Source organism: Melozone crissalis, unplaced genomic scaffold, assembly GCF_028551555.1.
Source record: "Melozone crissalis strain CALT ecotype California unplaced genomic scaffold, PUWL_Pcris_2 ptg000002l_1, whole genome shotgun sequence".
Taxonomy (NCBI): Eukaryota; Metazoa; Chordata; class Aves; order Passeriformes; family Passerellidae; genus Melozone; species Melozone crissalis.
In genome coordinates this window covers 8,858,497-8,873,556 of record NW_026535780.1, presented here as the reverse complement: position 1 = coordinate 8,873,556, position 15,060 = coordinate 8,858,497, and the positions used below count along the sequence as shown (strand labels likewise).

Genomic DNA, 15,060 nt, shown 5'->3' with positions numbered 1-15,060 from the left:
GAATGGAAACTTTTCTGAGATAAGGGATAACCTAACTGCTTGTTGCAGGGTTTCTTGGAACACCCTTGGTCTGCTCTGTTCTGGTCACTGTCAAAATCCTGGGCTAGAAGGCTTGCAGGTCTGAGGGAGCTTAGCAGCTCCTAAATTCCTAGAAAAGCAATTGTAACTTATACTTTTCTTGCTACAAACATTTGATTTCCTACAGTAATTATAGAAATATATTATTATCTAAACCCAGATGTTTTGTTACAGGATAACATTACCATAGCTACCTTTTCTTTTTTCTCCCAGGAACTGTAATTAATAGCTTGTCCATTACAAAATCTGGATTTTATATCTGCATATATATATATACACACATAGATATACAAATTAGGTGCGGAAAACTACATTAAAGTGTTTTTCTAGCATATAACAAAGGTAGAATGAGAAAAGAACTTCCCATGGCAGGGGACCCAAGCTTAAACACTTTTACAGGTCAACTGTCTAAAGCAATACAGGAAGATCATAGGACTCATTGATGTAAAATATGACCTATTCAACTCTCTGGAAATTTAATAATTAACGTGCAGTCTGCTTTACTTCCCTTTCCTCCATACAGTGTTGGATCCATTTATTGTTTTGAGTCTTTTCCCCAACAAATTTTCACCACCCATTTTGTAAGAGCCAAAGCAAGAGCTGACCAGCCTTGACTGGGTCCCTCAACACAAATGAGTCCTGTAACACAAAGTTACATCCCTGTGTGTGCCCAGGTTACAGCCCCTTCTGCTTTCAGCCTGCCCAGGCAGGAACGTGGGCAGTGCTTTATTGTGGAGGCAGCTGGTTTTGCTTTCATACAGAGGAGGGCCAAAAGATGCTCCTTGCAGCTGTGAAGGCTGATCATGGTCCTCAGATCCACAACCTCAACACAGGATGGTTTCACCTCCTGCCCCAACATGAGTTCTTTTGCTGTACCAGGTCACCAAAGGAATTTGATGATAAACCAGAAGAAATCACACCACTTAGTGATTTCTGGAGTATTATAGGCTCAAGCCCAGCAATCTTTTCCCTCACACCTCTGGAGAAGGTGCAAGCTGAAGAATGCCACAGGTAGGCAGAGGTGACCAGAGGGTTTGTGAACTCCCCACCCCTGGAGATGTTCAAGACCAGGCTGAGCCGGGCTCTGGGCAACCTGGTCTAGTACAAGGGGCAGGGCTGTTGAACTGGGCTCCTTCCAACACAAACAATTCTGTGATTCTGTGCTAAAGCAGCACAGGGCAGGTGCTGGAGCAGCCAGTGCTGGTCCAGTGACACACAGCAGCATTTTGCACCAGTGAGAGCCCCCACCTGCTGCAGGCTGTGCCAGATTTACAGCCACTGTCTCTGCAAGGGTGAGAGGGCTCTTTCTGCAGAAAGGAGGTGCAGAAATGCCCAAGCTGGGCAGGTCAGGGCCAATACAGAGAGCAGGGAGCTTCAGCAGAGATTCCCAGTCAAATGTGCCTGTTGGGGCTCCTGCTGCGGCTCCTTTTGGGGCCCTGCTGAGCCACAGCTGAACGGGAGGAGAAGAGAAGACAGGTTTCTTTGAGATCCACCAAGCCTATGGAGCTGATCAAAGCATGGCAAGCAAAGCACTCCAGGACCAGCAGACAAGGGGTGCAGCGGCAGCACTGACACACACTGGCAATGCCACCATGATGTGCCACCATCTCCACAGCAGTGGTGCCATCCAGCTGGGGCTGGGCACACCCCTCAGCAGCTGGAATGCTGGCAGCAATGGTCTCACTTTGGTACAGAGCATGCAGCACAACACCCTCCCACTGCAGCACCTGCACTCAGGCTGAGCCAGCCTAATGAGCTGCTCTGGTAGCTGCACTCAGAGAGCAAAACAAAAAAATGAGAGGAAAGTGATTCCTGTGGGATTCAGCAAAGCTAGCAACACCAATCCTGGGCAGCCCATTTGGTTTGCTGTTCACTGTGTGAGGCTCCCTATGAAAAATTCAGATTATTTTTGTGCATCTTCCTGAAAAACTCCTCCTCTGTGAGATGGCACCTAATGGTCAGCAGCACTAACAGACACTGATGGGGTGGGAAGCAGAATTTGCTCTGCCTCCTGATTGGTTTGATCGTCCAGTGATGCTACTAAAGAGAAACAAGTCCTTCCTCCTGGCCTAAATTCAAATCTCGTGCTTAAAACCTGGTGCTCAGCAAGCTTGCCTGCTGCTAAATGGGCATTTCAGGCAACAGGCTGTTGATTAGAGGAGGTGACAGAACTGCTGAGTGGCCAAATCACTCCTGAAGAAGAAATACAGGTTGATTAGCACTCTCAGAAACTCACGCAATGTAGATTTATCTGCGTTCCCCCTTACAGCCTACACCTACAGCATATCTGTGCCTATCAGCATATCTGTTATCCTTGCCCAAAAACGTCCTTAAAAAGGGAGTCTCAATCTCATCAATGACTTGGTCACACATTGGTTTAGGTCCAGAGCCCTGCTCCCTGATGCTCAGGCATTGTGTGGGTTGCCAAAGCGTCAGTTTGTGTCTGAAGAGCGGCTCAGGCTGTCTGCTGCCCCATCCCTCCTCCGTGTGTCCCCAGAACCAGCCCAGGGCCTGGCTCCAGCAGCCCTCCCTCATGTCCAAGGCCTTGCAGAGGAGGAAGCGGCGCAGACCGAGCGAATTCCGATCCTCTTATTCAGCCCCTGCCGGCTCAGCACAGCCTTGGCCGCTTGCTCAGAGCCGAAAACGCAGTGAGGACTCAGAGAGCAGGACTCTTCCTTTACAGGAGAAATCGAGTGTGGGATATTCCCAGCCTCAGGCTAATCAGAAATTTCCCTGCACTGTATGCAGTCTCAAGCTGTGGCTGTTGTTGGTGACATTATTTAAAATACAAAAAAAACCCAAAACACCAAACAGTTTTGGGGAATAAGAATCCAGTAAAAGCCTCAGCCAAGGGGTGGGAGGGAGATGTAGCAGGCTAAAGAAATCCCTGCAGTGCCCAGTATCAGCTCCTCCCTTACCTGCAGCACAGGTTTAGTTGTAACCTCACAGTGCTGACAAGAGCAGCACAGGAGGTGATGAGAGAGATGAACACACACACATGCACAGAGCATTTTATAGTCGTAACTGCAAATGCTGATCTAGGTTCAGACCACAGAATTTCCCATGGTTTGATCTCCAGCTTCCCTAGACTGCAGAATAAATCTATCCCCTGAGCAGATGGGGTGGGCTTGTTCCCTCTTGGGATCTTTCTTTTAAGGGTTTCCAGATCTAAACCCCAGATGAGCCATCCCCTTGCTGGGGAGCTGTTTGGGGCTGCAGATCCCAGGACTCAGACCTGAAGGACAAATATGAGTCCAAAGCACAGGAGGGGCTGTGAGCTGGCCAAGTTTGGAGCAAACATTCAGCTGGAGGGAAGCAGCTGATGAACTGTGAACAGCATCATTCCCAAAGCCTCACTGACAAGAGACAGCTCTCCCTGCTATGGGTGAAGAGGGACAGACACTGAAGATGGTGGTGCCTGTGAGGCTGAGCATCCTTCAGCTAAGCAACTGACTGAAACCCTCCTGCTCTGCTTCCTGAGCAAGAGCTACCCATGACAAGAACCTAGAGAGAGCCTTCTATAAAAAAACCCACACGGTAAAAACTAATTAAAATGTTTAATTAGCTTTTGATTAACAGCATATTTCAAAACCCTTTAGAGACTTGCAGATCAGCAGAGGCACAACTTTGGAGTTCAGGACTGTTCTGAAACCTGTTCCCTCCTTGAGAGCAGACACACAATTATGTTCCTGCTTCAATTGCTCCTCATTTGCAAAGCCAGAGCATGAAGCAAGTTGTGTTAATGTGTCAAAATGGGGAGAGAAATAAAGAGAGCAATGGATCACTGAGTCTTTGAAGGGAAAAGCAATATTGCAGTAATTTATAGGAGGGAGAGTTTGCGGGTGGGACAGTCGCTCTCAAAGAACAGCAGCGCTCAGCCAGCAAACAGGGCTTGTTTGAGAAGAGCATCACTGCCATCTTCAGGATGGCTGCTTTCTCTTTCCCAACGTGCAGCAGCTTTTCTGGGAGCAATTTTTGGTTTGTACAATACAAACAAAAGCTTCCTGCCACTCCAGCCAAAGTTATATTTTCAGTTATTATTGATGCTCTGCGGAGGATGTTTTGGTCCAATGCTTCCCAGCTTCTGGATTTTGACACCTCAAACTGCAGGAACACCTCATAAACATAATTTCCAGTGCAAACTTCAATTTAAGATGAAAAAGACATGTCAATCAGTCTGGGCCACTTCAGTGCAGTAACATTTCCTAATGGACACTTCTTGCCCTTTATTTAATCCAGACTGAATGTCTCTGAGGAGCCACCCTCTCACAGTTCTCTTGCAAGATGTTTACGCTAGCGTAAGAGAAGTGTTAGGAAACTCCTTGTGACATCAGCCAACTTTCCTTCCAATGGCATTAAATCATCACTCTTCTAGCCAGAACAGTCAATCAGCTGCCACAAAAAGAAAGCATCTCTAGCCTGGGCCTCCAAGTGGCATTTTGCTTTCAAGCACTACAAGTCATTTCAAAGATGTGCAGTACTGAAGGTAGAACCTATCACTTTAAAAACAACAGTAAGGGTACTAAGGAGGATAAAGGTGACTGCTTTAAAGCCAGAAAGAGCACAGCTAGGATGGCCACATTACTTAAACTCACATGTTTCAGTAAAGCACTCCCACACTGCTCAATTACACCAATACTGAGCAGGGGTCACATAGCTGGGTATGGGGACATCAGTTTTATACTGCAACATCTCATCTCTCTCTACCCTGCCCTTGGACACATCTCATGTGCCCCTTCACATGATGGGTGTGTTTCCAGCCCACTGGATGAGCTGGATGTGTGCACACACTCCTTTCCCAAGCCTGCACTCTGGCCCAGCATCCAGCCACTCTGACACAATAGGCACATGTGAAATCACACACAATGCAGGGACACAGGGAGCAAGGACAGAATATCAGCTCAGCTGTTTCCTTGCCTGCATCCAAGGAAGAGATGGGGCAGGCCACAGATCAGGCCAGATAGAAGTTTTTGCCAGACCAGCTCTGACTTGGGGCTGTCTTAGACTACCATGACCACTGAGGTTACCTCAGCCACTGGCAGCAGGAGCTCTCCCTGCTTCTGAGGATGGGGACATCAGTGATACACCCTGAATGGCAAGGAACCACTCCTCTAGGGACTTTCCAAACAGGAATTTGTCACCTCTAATGAGGGAACCCCACAGCAGGAACCAGGACAGGGCACAGCATTCCTGTATCTCACTGCACCATCATGGTCAGCAGGTGCTTGTAACTCCTCCCCTCAACTACTGGCCACCACCTGCAGTAAGTGCTGGCTCTGGAACAGGGCTCGAGCATGAGCAGGGAATGCAGGGCTCTGGGGCAGGAGCCTGCAGGGGGTAGCAGACTGCTGCAGTTCACAGCATGAGGGGGAGAAGACAGATACACCTCCTGAATTTCTCCAACTCCTCTCGCACAAACTGAGGTCTCATGAGCCATCCTAAGACCTGTCCTCAATAATTCCTTAGAAGCACATGGAAGACAGCTGGCAGCACCAACACACGTGCATATATAAGACAGGTAAGGTGAATGCTTTCAAAAGGAAAACAGAGGGTCTTGGGTGAAGCTGCAGCTGTAAAACACATGACTGAGCAGGGAAACTGAGGAAAGCCTACAAGTAAATGTGGCCCTGGGAGCCCCAGGACTACTGACATACAATAGCAGCCTCAGGAAGCGTGTTCAGGACACACCAAGTCTGTGTAACTTGTTACCAGCCTACCATGCACACCAGCACTTGCTGGTGAAATAGAGCAGTGAATCACATAATAAAACACCTAAAAGTTCAAGTGATCCAGCATCATCAGCTGTATCTGACATCTTTCTGCAGCACATGGTATCCCTGTATATGTTCAGATCAGAAAAGTGCTTAATCTGGCAGATCCCCTTGAGAAAACTTGATTCTATCACTTGGTCAAATCTTGTAATTTGTAACAAATGTGCAGTAACTTGGTAACTTCACCAGTGGCCCACAGAACCCCACAAAGGGCCACTTCTCACTGCTCCAGCTGTGATAGAGTCCACAGCACTGCACAGATGTGAGAGACAGGATCAGCTTACACCTGATCAGGTACAGCCCTTTGTTGTAACCTTGACACAAGAGGTAACCCTGTCCAGCCAGCTTTACCACAGTAATAAAACTGAGGGTGGAACCAGCCTGAAAGGGTCATTAGCACAGGGGGAAGCAGACCACTGGCCAGATCACATCAAGCTGGTTGCAATCACCAGATTTTAAATATCCTGTGTGACAGCAATTCATTACAAAATTCATATGCAAATCAATACCATGAACTTTATACTGGGATTGCTTCAGTCTTTGCTCCACTGCCCCTGAGCTGCTACTGTGATCTGCCAGCAAGCATTATACTGGGCTTGGGAGAAGGGCTCAAAACACTTTCCTTAGGCTGGTTTAGTCCAAAAGGGCAAGAAAGAGCAAGCAGCTTGGTAATTTAGAGCTCGTTTTCTGTTTTGACAGAAGAAGCTGCTTCACAGTTATTTCAGATTTTAAAAAATAAGCAATCCCATCAGCACAGCCAAAAATGGCACCCTCAGAGATGCCTCCTGCATCCAACAGGACCTGTGATCACACATGTTTGCAGCAGCCAGGGAAGTGAACTTCCCACTGACACACTCAAATCCTGCAATTAGCTTTAAACTCACAGCAACTGCCTCAACTACTCCTTGCTAGTTATTTCACCAGACTGAGTCTTTGCAGGGACAGAAAGACAACACCAAGCTTAGCAAACCCAAAGAAAAGGAAGCTGAGCAACCTTCAAATGAAGCAGCAGACTGCAGATTAATCACATCCCTGCTCCAAAGACATGCTGGCATTGGCTGTGTAAGCCAGGAGAAAGAGCCAGAGGACAGTTCATCCAGAATGAGATGTTTGCTCAGGAATGCTCCAAGCCCACATGAAACAAGGCCATTTCAGGGACCTCTTCTCCAGATCTGCTCCAATCGTGGCACACACTGTCAGCCATGCAGTCTCCACTGTCTGTGACACACATCACACACACCACTGTAGATGTTTCCCCCAGAGACCCATCTGTGCCTGGAATCTGAGGCTTGCAAGAAAGGAGCAACATTGTTTACACTCAGAGACACAGCACCATGAGCAGAAGGCCTGTCATCCACAACAGGCTGGTTACACTAGCTCACAGCACAGGGAGAATGACTAATTTGAGCCCAGCATTTATTTTAACCATTGAGTGCTAGCCAGCCCAGCCCTCCAAAATCACAGGCTATCGCACACAACAGGGTGGTGCCATCCAAACAGGGCAAATTTCCCCCCAAAACTTACATGGAGGCTGTTCAGTGACCCATACTTAGTGCCAGGCCTGCCAGCTGCTCTCCTGTCCACTAGCACAGATAAAACAAAGAGGGCAAGATGGTTCTGCAAGGAACAAACACCAAAGCTTGAGCAGGAACACACAGCAGCTCCCGCTCAAAACTTCAAACAGCTGATGCCTGGTGCATTGGAAAAGCCTGGTTTCTTGGAAACCTCACAAGTGGGGAAGCTTGTGGAGCACTGGGCCAGACAACTCCAAGGCAAGCCAGCTCTAATCTCTGGTCCCAGCTGCGTACACAGAGAAACTGCAAAACGCAAATGCCAGAGGAAAAAAAGGAAAGCTCCAATTATTCTCAGACCACAAGAACAACGATGTCTAAAAACAAAGATGCCGTCGGGGCAGCAGAAAGGAAGATCTGTCCAAAACAGCTGACTGGAGAAATTGTGTTGTTTTAGGCAGCAGCCACTGAGGCAAGACAAAGAAGAAACCTGCTGTATGGCTGGTTCTGCCACAACAGCCTCAGGCCTGATTTACTGTTTCAAGTGTTTTTCAATCAAATCAGAAGTAAAAACTGTCAAATACAGAAGTTGTGCTTAAAACCCATTCTCTGTAAATTAGCTTTCCTTTAGAAAGCTTTACTTACAAAAACTAATACTGGAAGGAGCATGATTTGCTCCTCCTGGGATTATTATTCCTTAACTGTATTCACAGCAACAAGGCTGACACTAAATTATTATTTTTTTCTTCAGGGTGATGAGCTGATGAGGACAGTTTCCCTTTCAGATCCCTGCAGAAGGGTCAGTTGTATACAGTTTGTAGCATTCACACAATTCTGGGAAAGTGGTTTTTTTTCTCCTTTTTGAAAACCCCAAACAAATCCAGTTCTGTCTTTCCTCAGCTTGATTCAACTGTGATATTGCCAAAAGGACCTGAGAAGCATCATGTCAAAGCAAGAGTATTTTATTTCTGAGGCCAGCAAAGCACATGGGTTGGTTTCTCTGTGACAGAGACCTTGGCTAAGCATCTTTGGCCAGAAAGAAAAAATGTATTGCCCTAAGAGAGATGGGCATGCAGATACCCACAGTACACACCTGAACCTCTTTCAAAGTCTTCAAGTGTCATGAATTACAATTTTGCAGATCTTTTCAAAACAAAGAGAAGATAAAAACATTTCTTCATGGTGCAGAAGGAATATCCATAGGAAATCACACATTCTACCTGGAGCCAGCATGCTATGCAAAGTTACAAAACATTACTTGTCCACCAAATAAGACTGAGAGCTGTCACACTTGCCTGCAGGTTTAGAACCTGACAACTCATGTTAGGCATAATCACAATGGTGCCACACAAGGAGTGCTTATGTTTGCTCATCAGTGCAAAACATGCCACTTCCCAGAGTTTTCTAGTCATTCTCAATTCTTGTTCTCACAGAATCCCAGAATGGGTAAGGGTGGAAGGGACCACAGTGGGTCATCTGGACCAACCTCTCTGCTCAAGCAGGGTCATCCCAGAGCACATGGCACAGGATTGTGTCCAGACAGTTCTTGTGTATCTTGTGAGGAGGCTCCACATCCTCTCTGGGCAATCTGTGCCAGTGCTCAGTCACCCACACAGTAAAGAAATTCTTCCTCATATTCAGGTGGAACTTCCTGTGCATCAGTTGCTGCCCATTGCCTCTTGTCCTATTGCTGGGCACCACTGAGCAGAGCCTGGCTCATCCTCTGACACCCCCCTACAGACAGACAGACATTGATGAGGTCCCCCCTCTGTTTTCTTTCCAAGGCTGGACAGGCCCAGCTCCTTCAGCCTTTCCTTGTGAGAGAGATGTTCCAGACCCTGCGCTGGACCCACTCCAGGAGCTCCGTGTCTGCCTTGTCCTGAGGAGGTCAGAACTGGAGCCCTCACTCCAGGTGAGGCAGAGGGGCAGGATCCCCTCCCTGAGCTGCTGGCAGTGCTCCTCCTAACACAGCCCAGGACAGCCCTGGCCTTGGCCCCCAGGGCACTGCTGGCTCAGGGACAGCTGCTCTCCCCCAGCTCCTTCTCCACAGAGCTGCTCCAGCAGGTCAGCCCCAGCCTTGCCGGTGCCTGGGGTTGTTCCTCCCCAGGTGCAGGAGCCCGCATTTGCCTTTGCTGAATTTCAGACAGTTCCTCTCTGTCCATCTCTTAACTGCCAAAATCCTTTGGAAGGGGTGTAACTTTTCCCCTTCAATCCTTTCCCTCCCAAAAGAGCTTTAATTTTTTCACCAACGTATGTAAGACTTGTTGCTATAAATTGTTTCCCTAAGAAGAACCATTATTTAGTGTGCTGTGATTATTCAGATTTTACACAGTACAAATACCTAGATCCATAGGAGAACACAGCAGTACAGAGCAAGGGGAGTTCATTTCCCACTCCTGGTGTGGAGAGAGCCCAGTGTGCAGAGTCATTTCTGATGGCTCTATGAGGAGGCAGCATGGGTAGCCTGGATGCAGGTTCTTCAGCAATTCCTACTGGGATCTATATGGATTGCACCAAGTTCCTCATCACAAACCCTACCTGAGTAATAATTCTCAGGGAGAGGAAAGCAGCACAAAGTGGAGAGCAAGAATCCTAAAACACACCAGGCTTAAATCAGTGGCTTAGGCAACTGGTTACTGGTAATGAAACAGCAGAGTTTTCACTATATAAAATTTATAAATTTATTTTTTTGTAAAAATCCAAAGAGCACGAAGACATCTCACTCAAAATACTGGTAAATCAAACCACACTTAGAAAAATGAAAGCTGATTTTATTATCTTATCCACAGCCAATCATTTGACATGAACATGCATACGTAATTTTGCTACGCACACACCACAGTTTAACGTTAGTTATTAAAGGTTAAACATACAACATACATCCTTACAAAAATGAGTCAAAATGCAAACGTAACTTTTAAACAAAACAGTTTTTACTCATTTAAAAAAACTTTTGTGTTGGGTACCATTTTGTACAAACACAGTTAATTTAAACAAATCTGCTTTTAGTTTCCTCATGGTTGCACATGAAAATAAGCTGCAATAGAAAATGAAGTCATCAAGGGATTTTTAAATAGCAGAAGTAGGCAGTCTTGCCATGCAGAAGAAGCAATATTAAATATTAGTTTTTCAAAAAAAGAAAAAACCCACAAGTTTAAAAATATTTAGTTCAAGTCACAAATCTTTCCCCAGTACAGAGAAATCCAAATGCAACGCATAATTAGCTGCCACTTAGGATGGCTATTCTGAAAAGTAGAAATACTTTCCAGAATTGATAATTTTCATTAATTTGGCACAGAAAAGAAGTCTGAGCTTACTTAGGTACAAGGAAGTGATTAAAAAAAAAAGAGTAAACAGGAAGAGAGAAAATAAAAAGCAAGAATGAACGAGATAGTAGTTGCAATCACTAAAAAAAAAAATCTGTGCATCTCAGTCATTGCAGAATACTGTCTACAGCAGGTGCGAATTCCAGGTAATTGTTATTGCAACATGGATTTAATTTGCTTGGAGGTAGTCTCATCATTCAAATGCTTTGTTGTGTACCTAAACACAGAAATAAAGTCAAGGTGAGCATAAATGCTATTGCACTTCAGCTTACAAATGTGTAATTTCTTTGTTTATGGCTCAACCTGACCATACCACAGCAAAACCCTCAGCCATGGATCATCACCCACTCCATGGTCACTGAGAACACAAGTCAGACATTCTGACCAGAAAATGATATTGCCAATCAGAACGAGAATCTAGCAGCCTTGCACCAAGGGGAGCTCTAAATAAGCCTCAGCAGGACATTGCCTTTCACAGCAAGCTCACAGTAGCACTGGTGACAGGTAATTATCTGTCAGACTAACTCTGGGGGCTCTGCCCACAGGAAACATCTTCAAATAAGACAGCTTGAGAAACTCTTCATCGAAACTTCCAGTGACCAAACCTTCCCAGAATCCCTCAATGACAATGGATTTAATCACTTTTCAGCCTAATTTCCTGCTTAGTTAAGTGACTGTGCTGCTAAAACAAAAGAGCACACACATGTACTTATTTCAGCTTTCAAATTCTCTAGGATAATAGCACACTTTTAAATCAATATAAAAAACCCTAGCTATATCTATTTTTAGAAGATATCCTCATTGCAGAATTTTTGTGTGATTAATTTTCCTGATCCTCCTTCCTAACTGTCTAAAAGCAAATAAAACTTACTTTGTAATTTAACATGTTAAATTAAAACTTTTATTGTTATCCACAACTGCAGTACTACTTAACTTGTTCACTTGATAAATATATAATGGCCTTTTACTTTAGAATTTAATAATACTGTATATTTCAGCACTTTTTGGTAATTCATACTTTCAACAAACAAGCAGCCTAAGATTTTCTGAAATCCTGAAAAGTTATTGCACTTGGTATTCTGCCCACGTGAAAAAGCTAAACATGATTACAATACTCAGATGAATTTGAAATTACAAAGAGCTGATCTCCCTCCAAAACCCTATACCACCTTCCATTTGTTTTTGAAACACATTATCTGTCCCTTGGGAAAACCCAAGGACTTCTCACTCCTCCATAATCAAAGACTTAGATTTGGACTTAATTTGTCACAATGACATCTTGAACCTGTTTTCATCACATGAGCACACAGCAGGTCACCCCTGCATCTCTTCCTAACAATTCCAAACGTGGCTTAGAAAAGGTTTGAATATCCTACCCAGAGAGTAATCAAATGTACAAAACCAGGACTGTTACAGCATCCATGCATGGAAAGGGAAAGCACAGCTTGAGAGCACGGACTGGATTTACACTGCTAACCACAAAGTTAATTGTGTAATTAACCAGAAGTTAATGTCACTGCTTAGTGCAGTGAGCACCTGAAGTGCACCGTCCATGTACTTTCATAGTGTCAGCAGTGATGGGAAAAATGGGCTACTAATAAAGACTGGTGATCATGGCAGCTGCAATCACAATAAACTAGTCAGAAATAAATGCTAATGCAGCATTTTCCCTCTGGAAGCCTGTGTTTTTACTGATCACCACCTCAAAGACTGATCATGTTATGAAGTTCAGAGATGAACATGATTTTAGCATGGCAATAATCACATGAAGTTTCAAATTAGGCATGGATTTTTAAAATTTTAGCTAACAATCTGAACCAAATTTGCAAAAGAACCCACCTACAATACCACATTATTTAACTCCTTATGTCATCATGACACAAAAAATAAAAAGAGGGCAAATGAAATTAAAGCAGCTTCACTACAAATACGGAAAACAAATCACAACTGCACAATTTCACAAGACAAACTAAAGCTTCCACATTCCAAGCAGGCACATGAGTAATAACACCCAGTCCCAGTTATTTGTTACCAATGTAATGATACTTTTCCAAGCAAGGACAGGAACAGACACTTCACCTGCCTATCACATTTTTGCACTTTTTGCCACTTCTCCCATGCTGGACACCTACACAATGAAGACATGACTGACTATACATACAGCTTTACAACCCAAATTAGCAGGTTTTAGATTTAATACACTGAATTATTAATTTTTCTTTACTTCTCCGATTAATGTGGCAAATTCTTGTCTCATCTATTCTACAGCAGAGATTTGTGCCTTTAGTTCTTTCTGAAAAGGAACAATTTCTAGTTACTTACCATGCCATACTGACTCATTCTTAACCTGCATGCATGGAAAAGGTTATCTTAGAATGAAAAACTGCAAATTCACAACCCTCTTAAAGCACAGAGGCTTCTTCATACATCCTTGTCTCAGGACACATTAGAAGAAAAGCCTGCAATAACTACATTCACCTTTCCCTGTAACAGTCACTGAATACTTTGTTGCAAAGAAAATGACCTGGACAATTCATTAAAACTCACATCAAAACATTAAAATACCCAAGAAACAAAAAGGAGTACCTGAGAGCATTTAGAAGGCCTTCTACACTGTTAGGAGGCTGGTCTTTAAGAACTTTGATGCATCCTTTCATCTAGGAGTTAAAAAAATTACAGTTTTTCCCATGCTAATACCTTTTGAGTTTACAGGAATGTTTTATAATCAGTATGTAAAAGATGAAAAATAAGTATTTAAAAATAGCAGCAGTGTAAAGACATTTTCTGGATATTAAAAAGGAATTAAGCTTTCAGTATTACATCTTCCTATCACAGACTGGCTTAGCTACTTAAAAAGCTGCATCAAGTGCATCCGCTGATGACAGCAAGCTGAGTGGTGTGGTTGACAGTCTGGAGGGGGAGAAGGCATCCAGAGGGATCTGGACAGGCTGGAGAGTGGGACCTGTGAACCTTGTGAAGTTCAACAACTCCAAGTTCCTGCCATTGGATCAGGGCATCCCAAGCACAAACACAGGCTGGGCAGGGAATGGACTGGGAGCAGGCCAGAGGAGAAGGGCCTGGGGGAGTTGTTGGATGAGAAGTTCAACATGACCCAGCAAAGTGGTCTGGCAGCCCAGAAAGCCAACACTGTCCTGGGCTGCAAAAGAAATGTGTCCAGCACAGCAAGGGAGGTGATTCTCCACCTCTGCTCTGCTCTTGTAAGACCCCACCTGGACCCAGCTCTGTGCCACCAACAGAAAAATGACATGGCTGTGCCAGAGTGAGTCCAGAGGAGAGTCATGAAGATGATCAGAGGGCTGGAGCACCTCTCCAGGGAGGAAAGGCTGAGAGAATTTGGGCTGCTCAGCATGGAGAATGATCTGGGGAGACCTCAGAGCACCTTCCAATACCTAAAGGGGCTACAGGAGAGCTGGAAAGAGACATTTTACAAGAGCAGGCAGTGATTAGATGAGGGAGAACAGCTTTGAAAGTTGTGGCTGCTCCATCCCTGGAAGTACTCAAGGCCAGGCTGGACAGGGCCCTGAGCAACCTGGTCCAGTGGAAGGTGTCCCTGCCCATGGATGGGGCCTGGAACTGGATGATCTTTAAGGTCCCTTCCAACCCAAACCCTTCTATGATAACTTTAGTGAATGCAACTTTCAAGCTCTGCTTTATCAGCCTTAAAGAAAAAATATGGAACTGTGAGCAGAAATACATGCTTATCATAAATCCATTAAGAATTATTTCATTCAGCCAGTGAAATAATGACCAACTGTAGTTAATGCAGTGGGATAATACTCCCTTTGAAATAGCCACAAAACCACAGAGTAACAGCATGTATTCCACAGGCTTACTATCAAAACCAGTAGAAAGTTAGAAACTCAAAGTGTGGTGGATGGTGAACTGAGCTATTCACCTGTCAGTGAGGAACAAGGCAGGGGCCATTGTTACTTTCTGATCTGCTTTTTCATCACAACTACTGCTTATAAGTATTCCTGGACACTACCAGAATTACATAAAAACAGATTTTTCATGACCCACTTACATGTCCAAAAGGCCTAGTTTGTATTTTTCACTACTGAAATATACATCTTTGCTCACAGCTATGTGTTTAGCACCAACCCAGTGTATACATCTGCTACTAGAATCTGCAATACAAAAAAGAAGCCTACAGACCATTTAAATACTCAGGAGATTATTTAGCAACAGTCAACTTACATCAATTTTTGAAGTTTTGGCAAAAGCGCCCACCGGATGCACGTGGTCATAGAGTATGATGACACCCACCATTACCCTCAGACAGAATGATACTGTTTCTTCATTTGTAAACCTGCTTCTATATTCACTGGAATGTAAAAACACAGCTTATTATCT

General features: G+C 44.6%; 1 protein-coding gene across 5 annotated transcripts in view; it reads right to left on the bottom strand.

Moving 5' to 3' along the window:
• Positions 1 to 10,110: 10,110 nt before the first annotated feature.
• The window catches only part of CYRIB (CYFIP related Rac1 interactor B), a 96,948-nt gene continuing 91,998 nt past the window's right edge, over positions 10,111 to 15,060 (bottom strand). For all 5 annotated transcript variants that reach the window (XM_054270674.1, XM_054270586.1, XM_054270761.1 and 2 more), the window contains 3 exons: positions 14,905 to 15,031; positions 13,273 to 13,343; positions 10,111 to 10,903 (listed from right to left, as the gene is read on the bottom strand). In XM_054270674.1, the coding sequence (XP_054126649.1) occupies positions 10,840 to 10,903; positions 13,273 to 13,343; positions 14,905 to 15,031 (262 nt within the window). In that variant the 3' untranslated portion in view covers positions 10,111 to 10,839. The remainder of the gene's footprint in view (positions 10,904 to 13,272; positions 13,344 to 14,904; positions 15,032 to 15,060) is intronic.